General features: G+C 43.2%; 1 protein-coding gene across 1 annotated transcript in view; it reads right to left on the reverse strand.

Annotated features, from left to right (window-relative positions):
• Window positions 1-6,144: 6,144 nt before the first annotated feature.
• Psmb2 (proteasome 20S subunit beta 2) overlaps window positions 6,145-24,120 on the reverse strand; it is a 35,339-nt gene continuing 17,363 nt past the window's right edge. The window contains exons 4-6 of the mRNA XM_052717304.1: window positions 10,216-10,378; window positions 8,510-8,559; window positions 6,145-6,379 (exon numbers count right to left, since the gene is read on the reverse strand). Coding sequence (XP_052573264.1) covers window positions 6,272-6,379; window positions 8,510-8,559; window positions 10,216-10,378 — 321 coding nt within the window. The 3' untranslated portion in view covers window positions 6,145-6,271. The remainder of the gene's footprint in view (window positions 6,380-8,509; window positions 8,560-10,215; window positions 10,379-24,120) is intronic.

A 24,120-nucleotide genomic window follows, 5' to 3' on the forward strand; every position in this document is an offset into this window, starting at 1 on the left:
TACTGGATAACTTTTCCTAAGGAAAAAACCAGATAGTCATCAGTCCTATTTTAGGAGAAAATTATAGCTGAGTAACTCGCCCAATGCCTGTGTTGTCTCAAAATTCAGTAGATTTCACACTGTTTATTCATAGCTGTTCAATTCATCTTCATTTCACTGCACCCCACAGGCCTACCACAGAGAGGCCAACAGGCTTGACCCCAGCACGGGAAGCAGGTCCCCCCAGCCCTGGTGCCGAGGCCCTGGAGTGTCAGCATATGGTTAGGACCACAGCACTGCAGAGGAAGCAGTACAGGGCAGACTGTGTATGTGCTTGCTCTAAGAAGCATCCCATGAAGCCTGGGCACTGGACTCTCCCTCTGCAGCTAACCAGCACTGAAGCTTCTGACTGGCTGGGGTTAGCCTGAGGGAAAAGATGGCTACAAACAGGTTTGCACAATGGTTTACACTGCTTTCTCTGGTGCAACACCAGCTCAGAATTAAACAGGGAGTCTTTGGATTAGGCAAGGATCCGGATTCTCAGTGTGTGCAAGCTCATGCTGAAAGCCCTCCCTGCTTTCTTGGAAAGGATCAGAGTATTAAGGAGAAATTTCTCGGGATCCAACTAAATGGACCCTGAGCTTTATGACAAGCAAAAGAGGGAGAAGAACCCAGGGAACTGATGGCTGAGGATTATGAAATGCCTAGTACACCAAGGCAAACAACCGTGAGTTTGAGGCCAGCCTGCTGTACATGGCAAGTTCCAGGACAGCCCATGCTACACAGAGAGACCCTGTCTCAAAGTCATAGCAAGAAAATAAAGGGTGATATAAAAACAGAGCAATGTGGTAGCGTGCATTGAGAACAGAAAAAGGAGAAGAGGAAAACATGAAACCTGAACAAAAGCTAGTGTCAATACAAATGTATCAATGTCAGCTTCTTGGCTTGGACAAACGTAGCATGGTTATGTAAGATGCTACTGTTAGCAGAGACTGGGAAGTAAGGACTAAAAGGGAAATGTTACCTTTGTAACTTTTTTGTAAAACCAGCTATTCCAAAATCAAATTCATTTAAAATAAAAGAGGGCCAGTGAGATAAAGTTCAGTGAGTTAAAGGTGCTTGTCACCATGCCTGACGACTGGAGTTGATCCCCAGGACAAGGCAGAAGGAAAACTGCAAGTTGATCTCACACACACGCATGCACGCAGGTTTTAAATTTATTTTATGTGCATTGGTGTTTTGCCTGCGTGCACATCTGTGTGAGGGTGTTGGATCCCCTGGAACTGGAGTTACAGACAGTTGTTAGCTGCCATGTGGGTGCTGGGAATTGAACTCAGGTCCTCTGGAAGAGCAGTCTGTGCTCTTAACTGCTGAGCCATCTCTCCAGTCCCTGCTGTTGACTTTTTGAATATTTTATTTTAAAAAAAGACAATCTTACTTGAAATGTGCTACTACTGCTTAGAATATAATGCTGCTGTATAACTCTCAGTCCCTTTTTCTACCATGTACAACTTTATCTGATGATCTGGGAGACACAAATAGTAGGTCCAGTACTTCTGCTCCATTCTGTCACAGACACTCCTAGGAGGAGGGTGAGACTGTCAAACCACTGTGTAAATACATACTAGTCATTTACATAGAAATCAACACTGTACACTGCTCCTAGGATACAACAAAGTCAACTAAAGCACTATTTATGTCTGGAGGAGCAGCCAGTGCTCCTCACCAGAGCCATTTCTCTAGCCCCAACACACACACATTTCAAATGTTAAATGCCTAGGCTTCCAGCATGGGTAGCTGGAAGATGAAAGACTAGATAGCTTTGGAGTGAGGCAGGTGGTAAAGTCAGCTTTAGACATGTTGATGTTCTTGCTGTCTCTAAAGCTGGGGCTGAAGTATCTATGAATAAATTGATTTGTAGCTCAAAATAGAGATAGAGGGTGAAGATAGACAGCTGGGTTTATGGGTTTGCATGAGGCTGCCTGGAGACATGTACACTGAAAGGCACTGAGCTTTTCACTCCTGGTTAAGTCCTCTTTGTGGAGCAAGTTTAGCCATGATTATGTTTATTGAGCATTTCCTACACACCAGGTCCTGCTCTACATCACTGCATAGACGACTACTACGAACTAGGTCCTCTTTCAACCATTTTATAGATACCCATGCTTCAGCAGGTATCACCCAAGGGGTGAGGAGAAGCACCTGTGGAGCTCTTCAGGCAGATACCTAGAGATCCAGGAATGTAGCAGAGGGTCCAAACCCCTTCACGTGATGTTGGAGGCAGAATCACTTGTAAAGTGACACTCATCTCTTTCTACCTAATTCTTACTACATTAAGCACTTAGCATCAGTGTATAAAGAAGCCTCTAAGACATCAGAACTGACTTTCACTCAGTATTGAGTATGAAAAATGATAGCAATCTCAGAAACAGGATATGCTTCTCTCAGACAAACTGAAAACCTATCTATATGTGGTATCATTATTTATTTATTTTTGGTTTTTCAAGACAGGGTTTCTCTGTGTAGCCCTGGCTGTCCTGGAACTTGGTAGAGCCTGCCTCTGCCTCCCAAGTGCTGAGACTAAAGGCAATCGCCACCACCACCTAGCTTCTATATGTGGTATTAGGATTACAGATGCCAGGTGTGGTGGTGTACACTGAGGCAGGAGGATTGTGAATTTGAGGACAATGTGGACTATATAACAAAACTTCATATAAAAATAAAATAGTACAGATTGGGTAAAGTAGGTCTTACTTTAGTCTAAGGCCAAACCATCTTCAACTGTTCTCGGGTGAGCAAAACAGTGAACAACATCAGCAAACAGAACAGATGTAAAAACTCAGGCTTTATTCACACAGGCACAAACCACAAGAGCAGGACCTACTGGTCTGTATTTCATTAAGCCCTATAGTAAGCTATGCACTGCTGGGCACCTGTGCTATCCCAGCACCTGGGAGGTAGAGAATCAGGATTTCCAGGCTAGCCTGGGCTATATGAGATCCTGTCTCTAAACACCTAAAAGGAATAAACAAAAATAAAAACCTAAGGGGCTAGAATGCGAACTTACATTTCAGAATCACAGCTCCCAAGAAAACTCAATCCAGTGGTTTTCTGTCATGACAGAAGGTAAGAACTATTTGGGAAGCTTAAAATTCCCATGTCCAGCCTGGCATGGAGGTGGCGCACACCTTTAGCCCCACGGCTTGGGAGGCAGAGGCAGGTGGATCTCTTGAGTTCAAGGCCAGCCTAGTCTAGAGCGAGTTCTAGGACAGTCAGGGCTACACAGAGAAACCCTGTCTTGAAAAACCAAAAAACAAACAAACAAACAAAACCAAAAACAAGACAAAACAAAACAAAAAACCAAACCGCATAGCAACTTAAAATCTGGAGTTGAGTACAATCAATTACACCAGGAAAGAAAACTCCCTCAGGTTATTCTGACACAAACAGCTTAAGCACCACTACTGTTTGGGGCTGGAGAGATGGCTCAGTAGTTGAGAGCACTAGCTGCTCTTCCAGAGGACCCCTGGGTTCCATTCCCACCACCCATATGGAAGCTCAAAAACCATCCTTAACTCCAAGTTCTGATCTGATGGTCTTCTGGTCTCTGGCACACATGTGGTGGAGACGACATACATGCAACCAAAACATCCATACACATAAAATATTAAAAAAAGCAACCCTGCTGTTTAAAGAACTTCTGAAATATTCAGTGGTAGAGTGAATGCATGAGTCCCTGGGTTTCATATCCAGCACGCACACACGCACACACGCACACACAGAACCGCAGGTTCAGTTACCCCAGGACCACTGGTTCAGTTACCCCAAGGGAAAAAAATACACACACTTGGGAGGACAGGGTCTAGCTATCTGGTTAACCTGTGGCATATCTATTTGAGGGAATACAGTGCAACTGTTCATAAGAATAAGGTAGATTTATATGCATTGGCACAAAACAATTTCTAAGATAGTGTTATTATCAAATACATAGAACATCTAAAAATTTTTTTGAGAAGAGGTCTTGCTACACACCAAACACGCACCCCTGGCTGGCCTGGAACTGACAGAGATCCTCCTGTCTCTGCCTCCAGTGTACACCACCACACATTTTTTTATAAATGTAAAAAAATTTTTTTTTTACATTTATAAGTTTACTTTAGTGTGTGGGTATGGCACACATATGGAGCCATATGGAGGTCAGGGGAGACTTTCAGGAGCTGGTTCTCTCCTTCACATGGATCCCAGGGGTGAACCCAGGTTTAATAGCAGGAGCCTTATCTACTGAGCCATCTTGCTGGCCCCTAAAAAAAAGGCTGAGGCAGAAGGCTCATGAGTTTAAGGCCAGCCTGGTCTACAAAGCAATTTTCAGAACAGCCTGGACTATGCTACATATGCAATGAATCCTTATCTCGAAAAAACTTAACTGGGTAACATGTCACATGCCTTTAGACCTAGCTAGCACTCAGGAGGCAGAGATAGATGGATCTTTGTGAGTTGAAGGCTAGCGTGGTCTACAGAGTAAGTTCCACATCAGCCTAGGCTATACAGTGAGATTCTGTTTAAAAAGAAGGAAAACCCGTGGATAGCTCATTAGGTGAAGGTACCTGATGACCAGTGACACAAGCCTGACTACCCAAGTCTGACTCCCAGAGCCCACACAAAGGTGGAAGAACCAACTCCATCAAAGTTCCTGTCTGACCGAGACCCATATAAACACATTATTATTATTTTAAATAAAAAACTCCACCTCCTTTAAAAAAACAAAACAAAGCCCTTAGGCAAGAACAGCCTTTATTTTTGTGTGTGATGCTGCAGCTCAAACCCAGAGTCTGATACTCGTTGAGCAGATAGGTACTCTACCTCCGAGCTACCCTAGCAAACTTGTATCTTTAAAACCAGGGAAGAAAGCAGGACCTGGGTTTAACTGCCAGGACCACATGACAGCTCAGAGCCGTCTGTAAACTCCAGTCCCAGGGGAGCCAACGCCCTTTTCGGACACTAGGCTCAGAGATGGCGCACAGACATACATGCAGGCATACACCCATACATGAAAAATAAATACAATAAAAAGCACGGAAGCAAGCAAGCTAGCTGGGCCTGATGGTAAGTAAAAACACATAATCCTAGCTACCTAGTGAGGCTGAGGCAGGAAGTTCGTAAGTTCAAGGCCAGCATGAGTTACAGTTGGTTCAAGACCAGCTTAGGGAAATTAGCAAGACCTTGTCACAAAACAAAAACTAAAAAGAGGACTGAGGACGGAGCACTTGGGTTCCAGCCCTGTATCGCCCTCGCCAACACCCAAAGTACAAAGGGGCATAGTGAAGCAGGCTGTACCCACGGGGTCTTGGAAAGCGGAGAAAGAAGGACAAAGTGTTGAAGGTCATCCTCAGCTACACAGAGTTCAAGACCAGCCCGGGCTACATGAGATCCTGTCTCAAACAAAGAAACATGTAAGAAACTAGCAGCTGAAACGTTGTCTGAGAAAGTGATCAGATATAACAGGAGGAATAATTTCTTGCTGTTTTTCCACTGTTGACGTATTTCCCAAGTACATTAATCAACTGAAAAAGATTTAAGGGCTGGGGACGTAGTTCAGCTGGTACTCATAAGTACGAGTACCCGAGTTTGATCCTCAGAATCCATAAAACCAAACATGAGCACGTTGGTGCGAGGCACACTGTGTTCCCAAGAGCAACACCCAAGGTTGTCCTCTGTCCCCTACATTGCATACATATATTTCAAAACAAAACACACAACAGATTTTTTTTTTTTTTGAGACAAGGTCTCTCCACATAGCCTGGCTGTCTTGGAACTCACTATATAGACCAGGTTGGCCTCAAACTCACAAAGATTCTCCTGCCTCTGACTTCCAAGTGCTGGAACTACCGGCATGCACCACCATGTCCAGTCAACAAAAGATTTAAGCTCAAAGGCAAAGAGATGCAGTGCTTTAGAGAGAACAAGACATAACAAGCAGAAATCGAAAGAGTGAGCTGGAAGAAGCTGGAGAGGAAGACAGACAGTGTGGGCTTCGAGCTGGCAGAGATACTCAGATCATTACCAGAGGGAGAGGGACAGGAAGGAGCATCCTGACAAGATGATGACCCTCCTTATGGTTGGTTCCTTTCTATGCGACGTTAGCTAAACAGACCAAAACCAGAAAGCTCAATTTAGTTATCTTCAGCTTTATTTTGATTAATCATCTATCAAGAGTGCACGCCAAAAGTGTAGAAAAAAAAATTAAGGAGCCTATCAAAAAAGTCCCCTGATGAGCGGGAGGAAGGACGAGACGTTAGGAGCCCTTCTTAGTAAAGGAGATGTTCTCCAGGTTATGGATGCCATTTTTGTCAATGACCCGAACGCTGAAGGTAGGCAGATTCAAGATGAAGCGCTTCTGGAGCTGCAGAGATATGAAGGAAATCAGTGAGCAAACATTTACTGAATACTAAGTATGTGGCAGGTTCTGTTCTAAGCTAAAAGGTCGAGTGTAAAACCTCTCCTTCTGTGGAACTGGGCAGCTAGTGCTATGTCACTAAAGAATGTCTATACAGTAGCTGGAGGCTGACTGGAAAGTAGTGACCATGACCTGGGAAATGGAGCTGGGAGCCTGCCTCTGGTCAAGTCAGCCCGTACACGAGGCAATCCAATTTTTATCCCCACAGTCTGCTACCAATTCGTCTATAGGAACACACTTGCCTCTTAAAAAGTCTCCAGGTAGTAAGCTAGCAAGGTCTAAGAAGAGACTCTGACCCGAACAGGACATCCTAGGTTCCAACAGTTTATGCTAGTCATTTACCCGAGTGTTTGTGAGTGCAGCTGCAGAGTGGGTGGGGATGATTCCTGGCGAATGGAGAACATTCCTGGAACAAGCCATGCCCCTGTCTCTTGTAGTCCAAGTTAAGGCTGTTCAAGGAACAGTCCGCACATATGGGAGCAGACAGTGTCACGAGGTGACTAGTGAGGAGCATGGCTTGGAAGTCGTCACAACTGTGGCTGCTCTTGCTGAAACCTCCCCAACAGTCTCCAGAGAAGACCCAGGCTCTCCACCTATTCCCTCAGGTGCTGGGAAATGATCTTCTCAGGCTTCTGACCTCCCTCCCTCCTCCTCCTCTCCCTTCATGTTGCCCATGAGGACTGGGTAACAACAGCCCATTCCATTTCCACAGTTCTTTCTGGCTGATGGCTCATGTCTAGAATCAAGGTCAAACTTCAAGAAAAGGTGACAATAAGCAAATGTTTTCCTTAAGAAAATTTTTTTTAAAGACAAGGTCTCATTTTGTAGCTTTGATTAGCCTGATACTTGCTGTGTATACTAAGCTGGCCTCTAGCTCACAGGATTCACCCACTCACCCCTGCTTCCCTAGCACTCAGATTAAAGGCATGTACCACCATGCCTGGTCCTGGTTTTTTTAAGATCCTAGGGAAATAAATCTCAAGAGCACCCGATAGTACGGTGCCTCCTTCCTGGCCAGCCCCCCTTAGAATATTGGTGAGTAATACTGGCTATCAGCTGACTGGCCAAGAACCCCCAAGCTGATTCTCAGCGGCTCTCGCGCAAAGGAGGTTTGAACAGAGGAAGAGGGATGGGGCACTGTGGTCTAAAAGGGACAGGGTCATCCAAGAGGCGGCAGAGACCGACGGTGCTGCCAAGGCTCTCACCTGCTCTGTCCTCTTACTGGACAATTCATTCAAGTTCCTTCTTAGGTCACAAGAAAAACAGAAGAAGGAAGAGGCTAAAGAGGCTACTTTGGGCCGTCTCATCCTAGATCCTTACACTCTTACTCTGAGTAGAGTTTGGGTTCTTGGACTCCCAAAACAAAGATTTCTTTCCACTTCTGATCCCAAACTTCCCAGGTGCTCTCTACGGTCACCTGAATGCACTGTTAAGGAAGTAGACTTTAAAGGTGGCACAGGAGGTGTAGAGTCCAGGGCACTGTCTCTTACCGCAGGGGCCTAATTATCACCTTATTAAAATCACTTGGTTGCCTAGCCAGGTGTGCTAGCACACATCTTTAATCCCAGCACTTGGGAGGCTGAGGCAGGTGGATCTCTCTGAGTTTGAGGCCAGCCTGGTCTACAGAGCAAGTTCCAGGATAGCCGGAGCTGTTATACAGAAAAACATTGTCTCGAAAAACCATTTAAAAAAAAAAAATCAATTGGTTGCCAGTTAAAACAAGACACTCAGTCTCTACCTCCCTATAAATGGTTTAGAAGTGGGTGCTGGGGTCTATCAGTGATAAGGAAAGTTCCCCCCAGATGATACACAGTGAACTTTGAGAACCACTAGTCTGGATTAACCAGAAAGGAAAATAATTAAATCAGTAAAACTGACACTGATGAGGAGGTGACCCACGAGAGAAAAACAAGCCCATTAACCACATCAACCTCCATCACTGGGAGCAACTTCACATCTGGTCTGTGGGTATTTATTATACCGTCTGGCAAAGAGCAGGAAAAAGCAACCAAGAACAGGAATGGTACTTCAACCCGAGACTAAACATTCCTTCAGGACCCCCCGGGAGCTACTCACCTCATCCAGACATTTCCTAAGAAGCTCCACTGCCCTCTCACGTGAGATAGCTGAAAGAGAACAGAGGCCAAACACTGAATTCAGGCTGCCCTGCTTCCAGCTCTTAACAGTTTGTGATTAAGTTTCAAACTTCCCCACGTCTGAGTGCCACACAATTGGAAAGGCAAACACTCAGACTTCTACCGCTTGTGATTAAGTTTCAAACTTCCCCAGGTCTGAGTGCCACACAATTGGAAAGGCAAACACTCAGACTTCTACCTTGCAACAAAGTTACTCCATATGCAGAGGAGGGCTCCCACGGCTCTGAGCCATTACAAATTGATTTTCAGCCGCAGAGAAGGGGAAGCATGACGGAATTCTGTCTCCCCTGGCCTGGGCCCGCCTCTAAGAGTCCAGCAGCCTGCCCCTCTTTTTCATAGTTCACTCTCACCAGTCCCTGTAGTCCAGGGCTTAAATCAATTCCATCTGCCTTGCCAGCTGCAAATCAGGGAAAGGGAGAACAAGGCCAGCGCGCCATCCTCCCGCTCCCAGCTGGGGCGCCATCCTCCCGCTCCTCCCAGCTGGGTCTCAGCAGAACAATGGGAAGACAGTTAAGAGGATGGACTGAGACTCTTCAGAACAGGGTCCAAAGGGATTGTTGGTAGGCGTGGCAAACCGGGATGACACATTATGCATTAGGCTTCAAGGGTGGCTGGTGGTTATTTTGGTGGGGGAGTCAGCTGTATTACTGACAGATGCAAAATCAAGAGACAGTCACCAGGAGGCCAGGCTAATTCTTTTCAGGATGTGGCCTGGAGCTCTAGCATGGCTAAGGTTGAGTGAGAGGGCAGGAGCTGAAGGAAAAGAATCTGCCAACTGTTATGACGCTGCAGTGAAGAACGGAGCGTAAGGAGAGAAGTGCTCAGCTGGCTGCACCTCTGGCCTGTGAGAATTCGCTAGGAATTTCAGGTCCCCACTGTCCAGAGTGGCTAGAGCTGAGCCTGGGAGTGGGTCAGAGCATAGACTTAGCACAAAAGCATTGCTCATCTCAAGTTTCATCCAGCTGACAGGATAGGGAAAGAAAGGATTTTCCTTTGCAGGAGGGAGTGGTCTTCAAGAGCTTTGATGGTTTTAAACAAAGAAGTCCTCAGCTATCATGGTAGGACCTGTTCATCCTGGTAAGCTCCAAACATGTACATAAACTGTATGGTTTACTTGCTCACTGACTATGAGATGTCTATAATCACCTAGGCAGAGAGAATACATGTCAGACAAGTTAAGAACTGAATGAAAACGCTCTAGTCATGATGATGCTCACTCCAGCACCCCTTTCACACCAGGCAAAACCCAGCTGAAAGATAGGAGCAGCTTATTTTGGTTGGCAGGAAGACTTTTTAAGACTTTTTAATACTTGTGTTTTGCCATGGTAACTGGAGTTACAGACGGTTGTGAGCTGCCATGTGGGTGCTGGGAATTGAACCTGGGTCCTCTGGAAGAACAGCCAGTGCTTTTAACTGCTGAGCCATCTCTCCAGTCCTGGCAGTCAGACTTCTATCAATAAAGTTTTGGAAGACTGTACTGACCCACAAGAGAGAGAGAGATCAGCTTCCAGAGAGGAGCCAGCCTGTCTCTAGGATGCAGTCAGCCAACTCCAAGCTTTGACAAGACTGGGAAGCAGCTACGGCAGGGTTCTGCTACTGCTCTCCCACTAGACTGCTAGTACTTACTTGGTGTGTAGTATCGGTCAAGGATACTGAGAGTCAGGAAGGCACCATAGCCATGAGCTGCAAAAGGAGCCTTGGCCAAGGCTGCCAGGTAGTCCATGTAGTACAGTGCTGGCCCTTCGTGCTCATCGTAGCCAGCCAGGAGGAGGTTCACATGGTATGGGGTCTGCAAAGGAGAGGCAGCAAAGTGCTGAGCAGAGCAGAGCGCCAACAGCGCACACAGGAGCATCTGGCTCCTGACAAGTAACAACGATTAGCAGCAACTGGCTAAATACAGTGGAAGTAAATGTTCACATCCGCCTGGAGAACTTCTAGCACGGTCAAAAGTAAAGGAAGGAAGGCTTTCTGGTTTCTATTTAAAGCCTGTGGAAAAGAACCTGACCTGGGCCGTCAAAATGGCTCACCAGGTGAGGGACTGACAGCCCAGCCTGATGATCTGTGACCCCAGAACCTGACTCCCACCAGTTGTCCACACACACTCTCACACACGCATGGGGGTAGGGGGGGAGTGGGGGAGTGGCCTGATACAAAAGCACTTCAAAGGCTTAAATGTTCTTGGGTCATTCTTTACTGTTGAAACCAAGAACACAGAATAATGGTGCACACCTTAAACCCCAGCACTTGGGAGGCAAAGACAGGCAGACCTCTGGGAGTTCCAGGTCAGTCAAAGCTACATAGTGAGACCCTGTTTAACACATCAACAAAACCCAACAAACACAATTATGCATCAGGCTAGAGAGCTGGGTCCAATTACGTCATTTAAAATGAGGAAACTAGGGCTGGAGATGGCTCAGTGGGTTGTGGCGCACGCCTTTAATCCCAGCAGAGCCATGCGGATCTCTGTGAGTTCGAGGCCAGCCTGGTCTACAGAGCGAGATCCAGGACAGGAACAAGAAAGCCTGTCTCAAAAAAAAAAAAAAAAAAAAAAAGCACTGGCTGTTCTTCAATTCTCAGCACCCACATGGCAGCTCACACCTGTCTGTAATTTCAGTTCCAGAGGATCCGACACCCTCATACAGACATACATGCAGGTAAAAACAACAATGCACATGAATAAAATGAAAACAAATATTAAAAACAAACAAACAAAACTCAAAAAACAAAATAAGCAAACTAATGAGCCCTGGAGTTTAGGACTGGGGCCAGCCTGGGCAACACAGTGAGTCTTATCTCAACAACAACAACAACAACAAAAAACCCAAATACCTGACACATCCCAAAAATCCTACCCCAAAATTAGTTCAGGCTAGATATTAGCCTAATATCAAACAATAAACTATATGCTCTATAATTACTGAGAGGGGAGAAAGGAAGGATAGAGGTTTAACAAATATTTAAGTTAAAATCACTACACTTTTCTCTTGGTTTTCCAAGACAGGGTTTCTTTGTAGCCAGCTGTCCTGGAACTCGCTCTGTAGACCAGGCTGGCCTCAAACTCACAGAGATCTGCCTGCCTCTGCCTCCCCCACCCCCCACCACTCCAGGGCTGGTATTAAAGGCATGTGTCACCACCACCAGGCAATCAGTAGTTTTCAACTCCAGAAAAAAAGTAAGAGCAGACCATGATGACAAAAAGCTGCCCCAGGGCTGAAGAGCTAAGTGAATGGCTAACGTTTTTCTTTTTAAACTACATTTATGTATTGTATGTGTGTATACATGTCCTACATTTCCCTTTTCTTTTTGGAAAACTCCATTGGCTTCTCATGTTTGTGCATCTGTGGAGGTCAGAGGACAGCTCTGGGGGGTTGGCTTTCTCCCTCCACCATGTGGGTCCTGGGACTGAACTCAGGTTATCATGCTTGGTGGCATGCAGCTTTTCCCACTGAGCCATCCCACCAGCCCAACCCCTTCCTAATAGAACAAGACTCCTTGAAGATGGATAAAATCGATGGGCCTTCCCTCAAGGAAGCATCAAGGCCTTGACTCCATTTGTGAATGGAAAGAAGAAATAGTATCAGAGCCGGGCAGTGGTGCCTCCAGGACAGGCTCCAGAACTACACAGAGAAACCCTGTCTTGAAAAACCAAAAGAGAGATGGATAAAAAAACCTACTTTTCATCAATGACACAAATAAAAAGTTGGCTGTAACTTGCATTTAATAAATATTCGTTCTTCATATTACCTGTAAGTCTAACACCACAAATTACTACAGTGAACCCTGACTACGTCTGCAATGCTGCCCATTTCCAAACGGATAATTACTTTTCCTATATCGGCTGGGGGCATTTGCCATGTTAAATTGAGTCTGCCTATGCCCCAGGTACCAGTGCTGGGAATCCCATTTGTGGGCTTTTTTGTTTATTCTTATATTTCTTGTATCTGCTTCAGTGGGTAGCACGAAAGCCTTGCCGTGGTTTGTGCCTATCCCTTCACGTACACTTATGTTCAATTAAATGAGACATCTTACCATGGAATATGAAGTTGGAACAGCCAATGGCTTCAAAAGAGACACTTATAACAGGAAGTCTAATAGGTCTTTTAATAAAAACCCGGAGCCAGGTACTGGGGTAAAGGCTGAAAGGTCAGAGAGACAAAGGAACAAGCCACTGCCACATCTTACCTCTAGGACTTCTCAGCCTGAAAAGTTCCAGCTGAAAAGGCTTCAGCCGAAAAAAAGCCTTTAGTTCCTGTCTCCTCATGCCTTATATACCTTCTCTGCCCAGCCATCACTTCCTGGGATTAATAGCATGTGTGCCACCACTGCCTGGCCCTGTTTTCTCTCCTAGACCGAGTTAATCTCACGTAGTCCAGGGTGGCTTTGAACTCATAGAGATCCAGGAGGATCTCTGCCTCCCGAGTGCTAGGATTAAAGGGTGTGCCACCACTGCCTGGCCTCTGTGTTTACTCTAGTGGCTTGTTCTGTCCTCTGATCTTCAGGTTTGTATTAAGGTACACAATATATCACCACGGACACTGCACATTCTTTGCACACTGACCAATGCAGGCATTTGGTAGCTTGAAGAAACTCACGTTAGAGTACACGAATATACCTATTGGAATCCTGCTAACCCAGCGGTGCTACTGAGCAGGAAGAGTTCTAATGTCCCTTGAAAATTATAGGAGCTCCAACCTCCAAACAGGTACCTATCCTTGGAGTAAAACAGTAGACAGCTCACAGGAATAAGAATTAGCCATCAGTAGTCAGGACTTCTGGGAAAATAATGGCTGGCCTATCAATTTCCAATGAAGTGTGCTGTACTCTGGAACTGTGCTTGGTACTACCTTCTCAGTGAGCCCAACCATAGGCAAGAGGCTTAAATGTTAAATGCTATGAGTGTCTGTTTTCTTTTATTATGCTTACGTGTGTGTGTGTGTGTGTGCGTGCGTGCGCACGTGTATCTGCCTGCATGCACATGTCATGGCTCATATGTGGCTTCAGAGGACAACTCTGCAACAGCGATTCTCTCTCACCATGTGGGTCATGGGAAGGGAGGCTTTCACCAGCTGATCCACCTCAGTGGGCCCTGAGCTCATTTTCTTTCTTGTTTTTTTGTTTTGTTTTGTTTTTGTTTTTGTTTGACACAAGGTTTCTCTGTATCGTTTTGGTGCCTGTCCTGGATCTCGCTCTGTAGCCCAGGCTGGCCTTGAACTCACAGAGATCCATCTGGCTCTGCTTCCCGAGTGCTGGGATTAAGTATGCCACCACCGCCCAGCTGAACTTGTTTTCTTATGTGCAAAACTAAGGTGATTACTGTTACCCCTGTCTATCTTCTAAGGCAAGAGAAAAACAATATAGGAAAAGACCTAGATGATCTAAATTTCTAGTGTGTTAGCTACAGTCTAACATTTTAATAAATCACTCTTTAAACAACAAAAGCTCTGCTTAAATTAGCTAAAGATAAAAATATATATAGTTAATAGAATTTTTTTAAAGTGTGAAACAGTACTGCAAAATCTGACAAGACACAGAATATCGTGATGCTTTTGTTTTTTTGAGACAGGAGTTTCTCTGTGTAACCCTGGCTGTCCTGGAACTCCCTCTGCAGACCATGGTGGCCTCGAACTCATAGAGATCTGCCTGCCTCTGGCCTCCCACGTTGTACAACACCATCGCCTGGCTAAATCTCATGATGTTCTTATAGTTAAAATTAGGAGGATTAGGGAGGAGGAGAAAAAGACTAGCCTAGTGTCTTTAAGGAGCATTCTCCCATAAGAGAATTCAGGATACAGTTTCTTACCCATCACAAAGTAAGTTTAATCTTTTTTTCTAAGTGTATAACTCAGTCCTCCCAAAACACCCACTGCATGGTTAACCAAAACAATTTTGCCAAGTTGCATGGTGTATTAGGAATCCATTCAGACTCTCAAAGAGGGCTCAGGCAGTAGATTCCAGGTATGTTCTATTTAATGAAGCTCTTCCCATAGTATGAGATTAAATCATGTTTCACAACAATTCACATCACTCTACAGCCATTATTACAAGATTTTACACAATACCCCATGTAAACACAAGTCCAGAAGCAACTGTGGTGCTTACTTGATCTACATAATATAATTTATTTATGCTTAAGCATCTCATATACACTCAGTGAAGTTGGTAGTCAGAAACTACAACTCGTGATATAGAAGATAACTCACAAATATTGTGTGACTTCGAATTACCGACTTTTGCATGTGTGAGATGCTTAAGCATAAATAAGTGGTGTTATCTAGACTAATTAAGTCAATACATCTGTGTAACAACTTGCAGTTTCAGAAATTCTGACAATGCTCCATCAAAGACCTTTGACTTACGTTAGGTTTTGTTTTGTTTTGTCTTTAAGTTTCACATAAATTTTTGAATGCTGTCATTGTTTGCTGGAATGAGATCAATTCATTTTTGTGCTATTCTAAGCAGTTCTACAAGGAAAGTTAATAGCATAGGTTCCTACAATTCTGTTCTATTCTAACAGCTTACACAACTGTGACTTCCTGTGCTGTGATTGGGGGAAACAGTATATAGAAGATACAATTCACCTATTCACAAATACTTTATATATTATAAACTCTATGAAGGCAGGAGTATGTCTGTCTTCTTCAATGATGTACAAGTATACACCATATATTCAATAAACATTTGTTAAATGAGTGAACATTAATAATCATACAAGAGAACATCTTGAACATTTTAACATATATGTGGTTAATGTTTAATATTACAAGAAAATATTAAGAAAACTACTAAACCAAGGCAAGGATGTGATAGGTCCTACTTCTTTCTTTTAAAGATTATTTATTTTAAGTATATCTGTGTGTGCCTGAGTGTATGTACATGCACCATGTGTGTATAGGAGTCCCCAGAGGTCAGAGGAGGTACTGGATCCATTGGAACTGGAGTTATGGACAGTGCGAGTTGCCATGTGGTGCTGGGAGTTGAACCAGGCCCTCTGGAAAAACAGTAAATGCTCTTAACTACTAAGCCATCTCTCTAGCCCCAACAGGCCCCATTTCTGAGAAGTGGTTCAAGTTTAAATTAAATGCCTACATCTCCATAAAAAAGTGGATTTGTTGCTTCTCTTTTCAACCTCCCTCCAGACACGAGTTGCTAAGGAGAAAAAAGTTTAGGAGGCAAGTTAGACATTAAGTCCCAAATAAAAAGGGAACTAATACCACAGACAAACAATTCAGGAAGAAACAGGCCATGGAACAAAGGGCTGGACCTGAGCTTGAATTCTGATTCTATTAGCATATGTGTTACTTCAGAAAAAGTACTTAACCTGTTTTAATTTTAGAATTCTCAACTGAAATATGGGATAATGCCAAGTACAAAAGGGCTGTAGTGAAGGGTCAGAAATAATGCACATTCACGGTAAATAGCTAAAGTACAATATAGGCTTAATAAGTGATTGTTTTTTAAAACAATCTATGAAATAAAAAGTATAAGTAATTGGAAGTCCAACTACTCCTGACACAAGGCAAATTCCTTATAGTTATGTGTCTTTATAAAAGGATACAGAGGGATGTTTATTACAAGTAGCTAACACACTGTCTGGAACATGGGAGCAAGTAGTCAATGAAAAGTTTCCTAGTATCAGCTGGGTATAATGCTGCATGCCTTTAATCCCAGTACCCAGGAGGCAGCAGCAAGCAGATCTCTGAGTCTGAGGCCAGCCTGGTCTACAGAGTTCTAGGACGGCTAGGCTACACAGAGAAACCCTGTCTCAAAAAACCAAAAGAAAAAAAAAAAAAGAGGGTGGGGGAGTTTCCTAGTGTCTCCTTCCTAGGATTGTTTACCTGTGCCCAAAGATTAACAGACTTGCATGGTTGAAAGCAATCATATTAGACACTTAAAAGTATTATTTTACTTCAAGGTAGTCTACCCTAGGTCCCTCAGAAAAAATATAGACCCACATTTGGAAACTAAGTCAACACATATTTAGTATTTTCATACTGCCTCTTGCAGATGTAGCTATCCTAAGCATTAAGCATCACTTTCTAGTCTATGTACTTTTTCATCAGTTCCCATATTTCCTATGCACAGTATCACATACTAAACTAAATGCCTACTAAATGGAAGAATCTGCCTAACTACTGGGTAGTACAAACACCAATGACAGGACCAAAAATCCTGTCCTTTACAAAGTAACCTCTATTCTATCTAAGACGTAAGACAAGGTTAGGAGGTCTGCCAGTGGAGACTGTGTTAGATCCCTAGACATCTTCTACAGCAAAGGCTGAGACTGAGTATTTTATATATATATATAAAAATTTATATTTATATATATATATAATATATATATATATATATATATTTCAACCAACACAAATACTCAACTGTCCATCTAGGAGAAGAACTCAGCACGTAGTAAGGCACTCACTCCCTAACAACAGCCTGACGACCAGTGGTTTACGAACACCAACATGCTTAGATTTAAGTTGTGTATGACATACAAAGAAAAAGATTTCAAATAAACCAACCAGGGACTTAAAAATAACTTTTAGCCTCTAGAACAAGGTATTGTAAAATTTTGCCTTTCTCTTTTTGGGAGGCAGGTAGAAACATGGTCTTTATACAGCCCTGGCTGGCCTGGAACTCACTATGTGGATTAAACTGGCCTTGAATTTGCTGTAAACATTCTGTCTCATATCTCTAGTATTGGGATCATAGACATGTGTCCCCATGCCAAGTTAAAAAATTGTCTCTTATTAGTGTGTGAGGGGTCAGACAGATATATTTTCCCTCTCTTAAAAAGTACACATTAAGCTTATTTACTAAGTGGAGAGTTCCAAGCCACTTGAGATTTCCTGGGGTTTAAATAAATACATGTGAAGGACTCAGTGCAATGCCCGATACACGGTAATATCAAAACCTCGTTACTCTCACCTGCTCATTTTTAGGCTCTAACTGTACTACCAGATTTGACGAGATAATACAAAGATCAAGGAGATGCTGTCACAGAGAATAAAATTATCTACCTTTTTATGGTTACCAAAGGGATAACATTAACTGGGGCATTACCCATAAAGTATATCTCTTATGTACTTCCTCCTGAGATCAAGATGCATTAACTTATCTCTGTGCCCCTGAGACCCACAGATCTAAGCTCAGTTCCACCTGTGACCTGTACATTTGGGAGTGGGGAGCATACAACACACACAGAAACTTTGCTTAAATCTAACTTTTGTGCATACAATTCCTCGTCTGTTTCCTTATTATGAAAAAGGAACACTGTGGTGTTTAAGAAGTGCGTGAAATTCCATAAATTTTACAGCTAAAGAGAACAGTTGTTACAAATACACCGAAACAACAAATCAGCGATGATGAGAGTCTGGGCGGTGACAAGCAGCGGTGTGACATCTGGCGGAAGCCAAAGTCACAGCAAGGGGGAGAGAGGTGGGCGTGAGGAAGCATCCTGCCGAGCGTGGACACAGAAAGGGAAAGGAATTGACAGTCTTCTTTTGGAGCCAGGCCAGCCTTTGCCACCTCTAATTGAATGGGACGACATCACTAGGACTGAGGGGCCTTGAAGAAAAGTGCAGTTTCTTTGGGGCCATGTTGCACCTTGGAATCCTACGCAGTGTGGGAAGCATACTTCCACGCTTGGTGGGTCAGTAATGTGGAAGTAGATACTAAATCACCATGGGATAAATGAGGTGAGCATTTTAATCAATGGATTTCTAAACATATAAACAGACAATATATCTTGAAAAGAATACTGTGGCCACTTTTGGGGGTGGGTGGGAATCAAACCCAGGGCCCTGTGCATACTAAACACATGCTTTAGCACTGATCTATTCCTCTGCCCCTGTTCCTTTTAGTCCAGCAGACTGCCAAGGTTCTATCTTTTATCCTAAGACATCTCATAAAAATGCAGTTTGTATGTTTGGAGAATCTATGAGCTCAATGAGCTTACCCAGCATTCCCTTTACACATGGGCCCATTGTTCAAAGAGAAGACTGTGATCCACATGGATCCTTAGCAACAGACTCAGGACCAGAATTCAGGCTTCCCAACTACAAGTCTCGTGTGCTTTCTCAGGAAACCATTCTGCCTCCACAAAAATGGAAATTAGTGTAAATGTATGATTCAATAAACAGCTGTGAATTTCACACACAAACATCCCTTACTTTTTTATACTAGTTCCTATTGTTCTGTATTTCACTTACCACATCCAATTGTGATCAATAATATTTTAGGCCTTAAGAGAGCAGGTTTAATGTTACTGTTGTAATTCTTCTGTAAGGTCTAAAGCTACCAAGTATCTGTAGGAGTTATTCAATAAATAGTTGTGACACCAATCCCCTAACTGCTCTGTCAATATCCATTTGCATCTTTATTACTAAGTAAACTGGATCAATTATTCTCCTACACTAATGCTCTGAATTGACTCAGGAACTTGTTTTCAATAACCAACAGAATTTACTACCTTTGGGTGGTTTCAGAGTATAATTTTATAATTCTAATTCTGCTACTTTAATAACAGATTAAAAAATATTTGTGTGTTCCTGAGTGCTAGAGTGTACATGTGGACACCTGCAGGAATCTAGTTCTCCCTTACTACCATTTGGGTTCCAGAAACCAAACTCAGGTATGGCAGCAAGTGTCTCTACCTGCTGGCCCTAATTACAGATTTTGACATTTAAAATAAAATTCATCTCAAACATTTTAAAATTAGCAATTTCCAATTATTGTGATTAAATACGTTTACTTGATCTAAAATATTACGGTCTCTATTCCTAAGTGATACAGAATCATTTCCATAAGACAAAGGTCTCACTAAGTAACCCATGTTTGCCTTAAACTCATGTCAATTCTCCTGCCTCAGCCCTCCAAGTACTAAAATTACAGGCATGAGCCACCACACCTAGACAAAAATACTCCTTTTTAAGAAAACCATGTACAGCCGGGAGGTAGTGGCGCACACCTTTAATCGCAGCGCTTGGGAGGCAGAGGCAGGTGGCTATCCAAGTTCAAGGCCAGCCTGGATGAGTTCCAGGACAGCCAGGGCTACACAGAGAAACCCTGTCTCAAAAAAACAAAATAACATGGCCTGCTGGTGGTGGAGCACGCCTTTAATCCCAGCACTAGGGAGGCAGAACCAGGTGGATCTCTGTGAGTTCGAGGCCAACCTGGTCTACAGAGCGAGATCCAGGACAGGCACCAAAACTACACAGAGAAACCCTTTCGCAAAACACCAAAAAACAAAAAACAAAACCATGCACAGATTCAATCTCTTCTATTTAAGCATAGAAACAGTTTATAAAATCTTTAATCAAATCCTGTAGAAGTTCCTTGGAGTTACAAGACAGGATAATTAAGAAATTGGCATATACTCAACCAGTCTCACCTGATCCCTAGCTCAGGCTAAACCAGGTGTGCTGGCACATGCCTGTAATCCCAGCACTTGGGAGATGAAAGCTGGCGGTGTGTGTGTGTGTGTGTGTGTGTGTGTGTGTGTGTGTGTGTGTGTGTTTTGAAGTTCAAGGCACCTTCATAAACACTGCATCTATGGCCAGTCTAAGCTTTGTAAGATCCTTTCTTGAAATAAAGGAGGAATGTGAGCAGTATGCAACCAGAGGAGATGGTGAAAACTTACCATTTTAGAACAGTTATTAGTATGTGTTACTAGCATGATGCATAGTCTAGATGGAAGTTGACAGTGAGGGTTAAACTGTGCAGAAGGGGATGGTGTAGGTGTGGGATGTGAGGTATATTTAGAAGGCCAACTGGTAAGACTGAGTAACAAGGGGAACAGAAAATGCAACAAAGAGTTAAGACTTTCCTTAAGGGGGAAAGTAGTGCTGGAAAGAGAAGACAGGGTACAGTCAAAGTCAGTAAGACTGAGAAGAGGCAGCCAGTGAGGAGGGTTTACTCACACCAACACCTACACGTTCTCACATGTGGAAGACAGTGAAGGAAATAGTCACAACGGGACATGGCAGAAGTATATGTAGGTTGCTATGACAGCACAAAGAAGTTGAGGGTGACATTCATGTGAGGGAATGGGGTAAAGGGTGCAGAGAAAATTTCTCTGATAAATGTTAAACTGAGTTTAACTAGCAGTGAAGAGCCAGCCATGGGAAACAGGCATATTCTGGGGAGAATATCAGCAAAGACAAAGAGACACAAGAAAGAACTTAGGAAAGTCGAGCTCCTGTTATCGGCTGGCTAAAGGAAAGTAGAGAGTTGGAATTTGAAGGCAGTTTCCTTCTTCATCCTCAGTCCTGTGGACAAATAGGAGAAAAAAAAAAAAAACAAACCCTACAAGTTTAAACTAGTTAGAATATTAACTCTACGTTTCATAAATAAATTTATCCACTGTAGCATCACTCAGGAGGCCTCTGCAGGAGGATTCCAAATTCCTAGCCTTGACTATACTCTGACTTTATTTCAAAAATTAAAACCAACAGGCTGGGGAGGTGGTGCAGTCAAATTCCATCTCCAGCACGCATAAAAAGGCCAGGCATGGCAGCATGCATCTGTAATGTTGCTGCTAGGGAGGCAGAGACAGGAGGATCTTAGGACTTGATGGCCAGTCAGGTTAGCTGAATCTGCTAAGTTCAAGTGAGTAAGATCCTATCTTTAAAAACAAAACAAGACAAACAGCACTGAGGAAGAAATGCAATGTCTTCAGGCCTCTATCCACATGTACACACATGAGCATATACACACATACATTAAAGAAAACACGGGACTGGAGAGATGGCTCATTGGTTAAGAGTGCATATTGTGTTGGGTGTTGTGGCACATGACCTTTAATCCCAGAACTCAGGAGGCAGATACAAAACCAGGGCTACAGAGGGACCCTTTCTCAAAAAAAAAAAAAAAAAAGACACAAGGTCAGTTCCCAGCACCCATAACCACTTAAAACTGCTTGTAACTCCAGGGGATCCGGTATCTCTGGCCTCCAAGGGTACTTGTACTCCCCCTGTACCTGCCCCCATATAACTAAAAATTATAAATTTTGACTGGAGAGATGTCTCAGTGGTTAAGAGCAGTTGTTGCTCTTGCAGAGGGTCTGGGTTTGATTCCCAAAATGCACATGGTGGCTCACAACTGTCCATAACTTCAGTTCCAGGATATCCAGGGGAGGCTCTTCTGACCTCTTCGGGAACCAGGCACACATGTGGTATACAGATACACATGCAGGCAAAACACTCATACACATTAAATAAAATAGTAAGTCTAAAAACCATTTATAATAAAATAAATTTGGGGCTGGAAAGATGACACAGTTAAGAACACTTGTTCTTGCAGAAGACCCACGTTCAATTCTCAGCACCCATACAGCGGTTCACAATCATCTGTAATTCCATTACATGGGATCTGACACCTACTTCTGACCTCCACTGGGATCAGGTATGCATGTGGCACACATACATAATATATACAGATCAAGCACTCACACACATAAAACAAATAATAAAAAATAATATCTTAAAACTCATCAGCCAGGCGGCGGTGGTGTCCACCTACCTTCAGTCCCAGCACTCGGGAGGCAGAGGCAGGTGGATCTCTGAGTTCAAGGCCAGCCTGGTCTACAGAGTGAGTTCCAGGACAGCCAGGACTACACAGAGAAACCCTGTTTTGAAAGACAAAACAAAACACAAAAGCCTCAAACCAAGAAGACATAATCACTAAATATTTGCTGAGGATGTAGCTCAGTGATTCAAAACTTCCCTAGATGTATGAGGCACCAGATTTACTCTCTAGTAACAACTAATGTCTATAAATGTTCATGCTAAACTGAGAACGGAAGAGGCAATATGCTACAAATGAAATAACCACCGGACTTTCAGAAACCCTAAATGAGCTATGTCCAACCATCCAACCGTGTTTGTGCTACTTCTTCTCACTGCCTTAGGTCATTTTCTTTGAAAGTCTATTGCTCCACTTAGAGCCTCAAATGCTCAACCCACTTGTCTAACAGAGTCATGATGAATCACAGTGCTTACCTGTGTTAGAGTTCCTAGGAGTAAATAGCAAGTACTAAACAAATCTGAATTGTAGGAGCCAAGGGGGGGGGGGGGGAGTAGCATGTCATTTCAATGTTTAAGTCCATCCCACAAAAATGCCAAAATGCTATTAATTTTGTTTCTTTCTCTTTTCTTCCTTCCTTCCTTTTTGCCTGTATGTATGTCCATATGAGGGTGCTGGATCCCCTGGAACTGGAGTTACAGACAGTTGTGAGCTGCCATGTGGATACTGGGAATTGAACCTGGGTTCTCTGGAAGAACAGTGTTCTTAACCACTGAGCCATCTCCCCAGCCCCTTAATTTTATTTCTTTAAAGCCACTGCTAAGCTCAAGTTTGGTTGATTCTGTTAAAAGCTGTAACCTTACTGTAATTAGAAGTTGAGAAATTTAATGAGTTGAAATGCAACATGGCACAGATGCCTTATTATACCAACTAGTTAACACAGTATTTGTTTTCTACATCAATTTTACTTGCTAATCAAAAATACTGCTTTCTTCCAAATAACATCAAAATAAAATTGCTGACCCTGCAATGGCAAAATCAACACCACATTTGCAACCAGGCCGCTTAGAGCCTTTCTCTTGAGCTGGTAGTTTCTAGGACAAAGGTAGGGTTCCATATGCATTCAAGTGAGTTCCTAAAACTCATGCAGAAGCCATACTTTGCTATTGACACACATAACACAGGTTACATATTAAATGTCTACACTGAGCATGTCCATGAATAACTAGGAATGCTGAATACATTAACAGATTCATCTCCAAGTTAATAAACACTATGGTCTTCTGGGAGGGAATATTTAGAATATATACAGCTGTAGATGTTTTAGATATCAATAGTGTACATACAGAGTAACAATGAATTCTCAAGGAAAAATAGAATATTTAGAAACCCTTCTGTGAGAACAGCGTTCCTTATTAACACCTCATATCCAATGTAAGTTATTCCTACAGCCACAGTGGCTATGTGAGCTCTTAAGTCTCCCCATTCCCTCAATTCTTTCCTCAAATACTCCACCAAAGAGCAGACAATGATCTAACAAAATCTGATCTGATTGTGTAAACCTCCTCTTTAGCCAAAAGGTTTTCAGAAAGACCAATGATTTTTGGTTTTGTTTTGTTTTCAGGATTTATTTATTTTTATTTTGTGTGTACAGAATATTTGTCTCCATGGCATGTATGGATGTATACCAGATGCATTCCTGGTGCCCAAGGAGGCCAGAAGAGGGAGTTGAATCCACTGGAACTGGAGTTACACAGATGGTTGTGAGCTGTGATATATGTGCTGAAACCTGTGTCCTCATTAACCATTGAGCCATCCTGCTAGACCTGGCCCATTGCTTTTATGATAACATGGGTCACCTCTCATGTTTCAATCTCTTAAGATCCCTCTAGTTGGGCAGTGGTAGTGCATGCCTTTAATCTCAGCACTCGGGAGGCAAAGGCAGGCAGATCTCTGAGTTCCAGGACAGCCTGGTCTACAGAGTGAGTTCCAGGACACCAAGGGCTGTTA

The sequence above is a fragment of the Peromyscus californicus genome, unplaced genomic scaffold (genome assembly GCF_007827085.1).
Source record: "Peromyscus californicus insignis strain IS unplaced genomic scaffold, ASM782708v3 Scaffold_5__1_contigs__length_169319896, whole genome shotgun sequence".
Classification (NCBI taxonomy): Eukaryota; Metazoa; Chordata; class Mammalia; order Rodentia; family Cricetidae; genus Peromyscus; species Peromyscus californicus.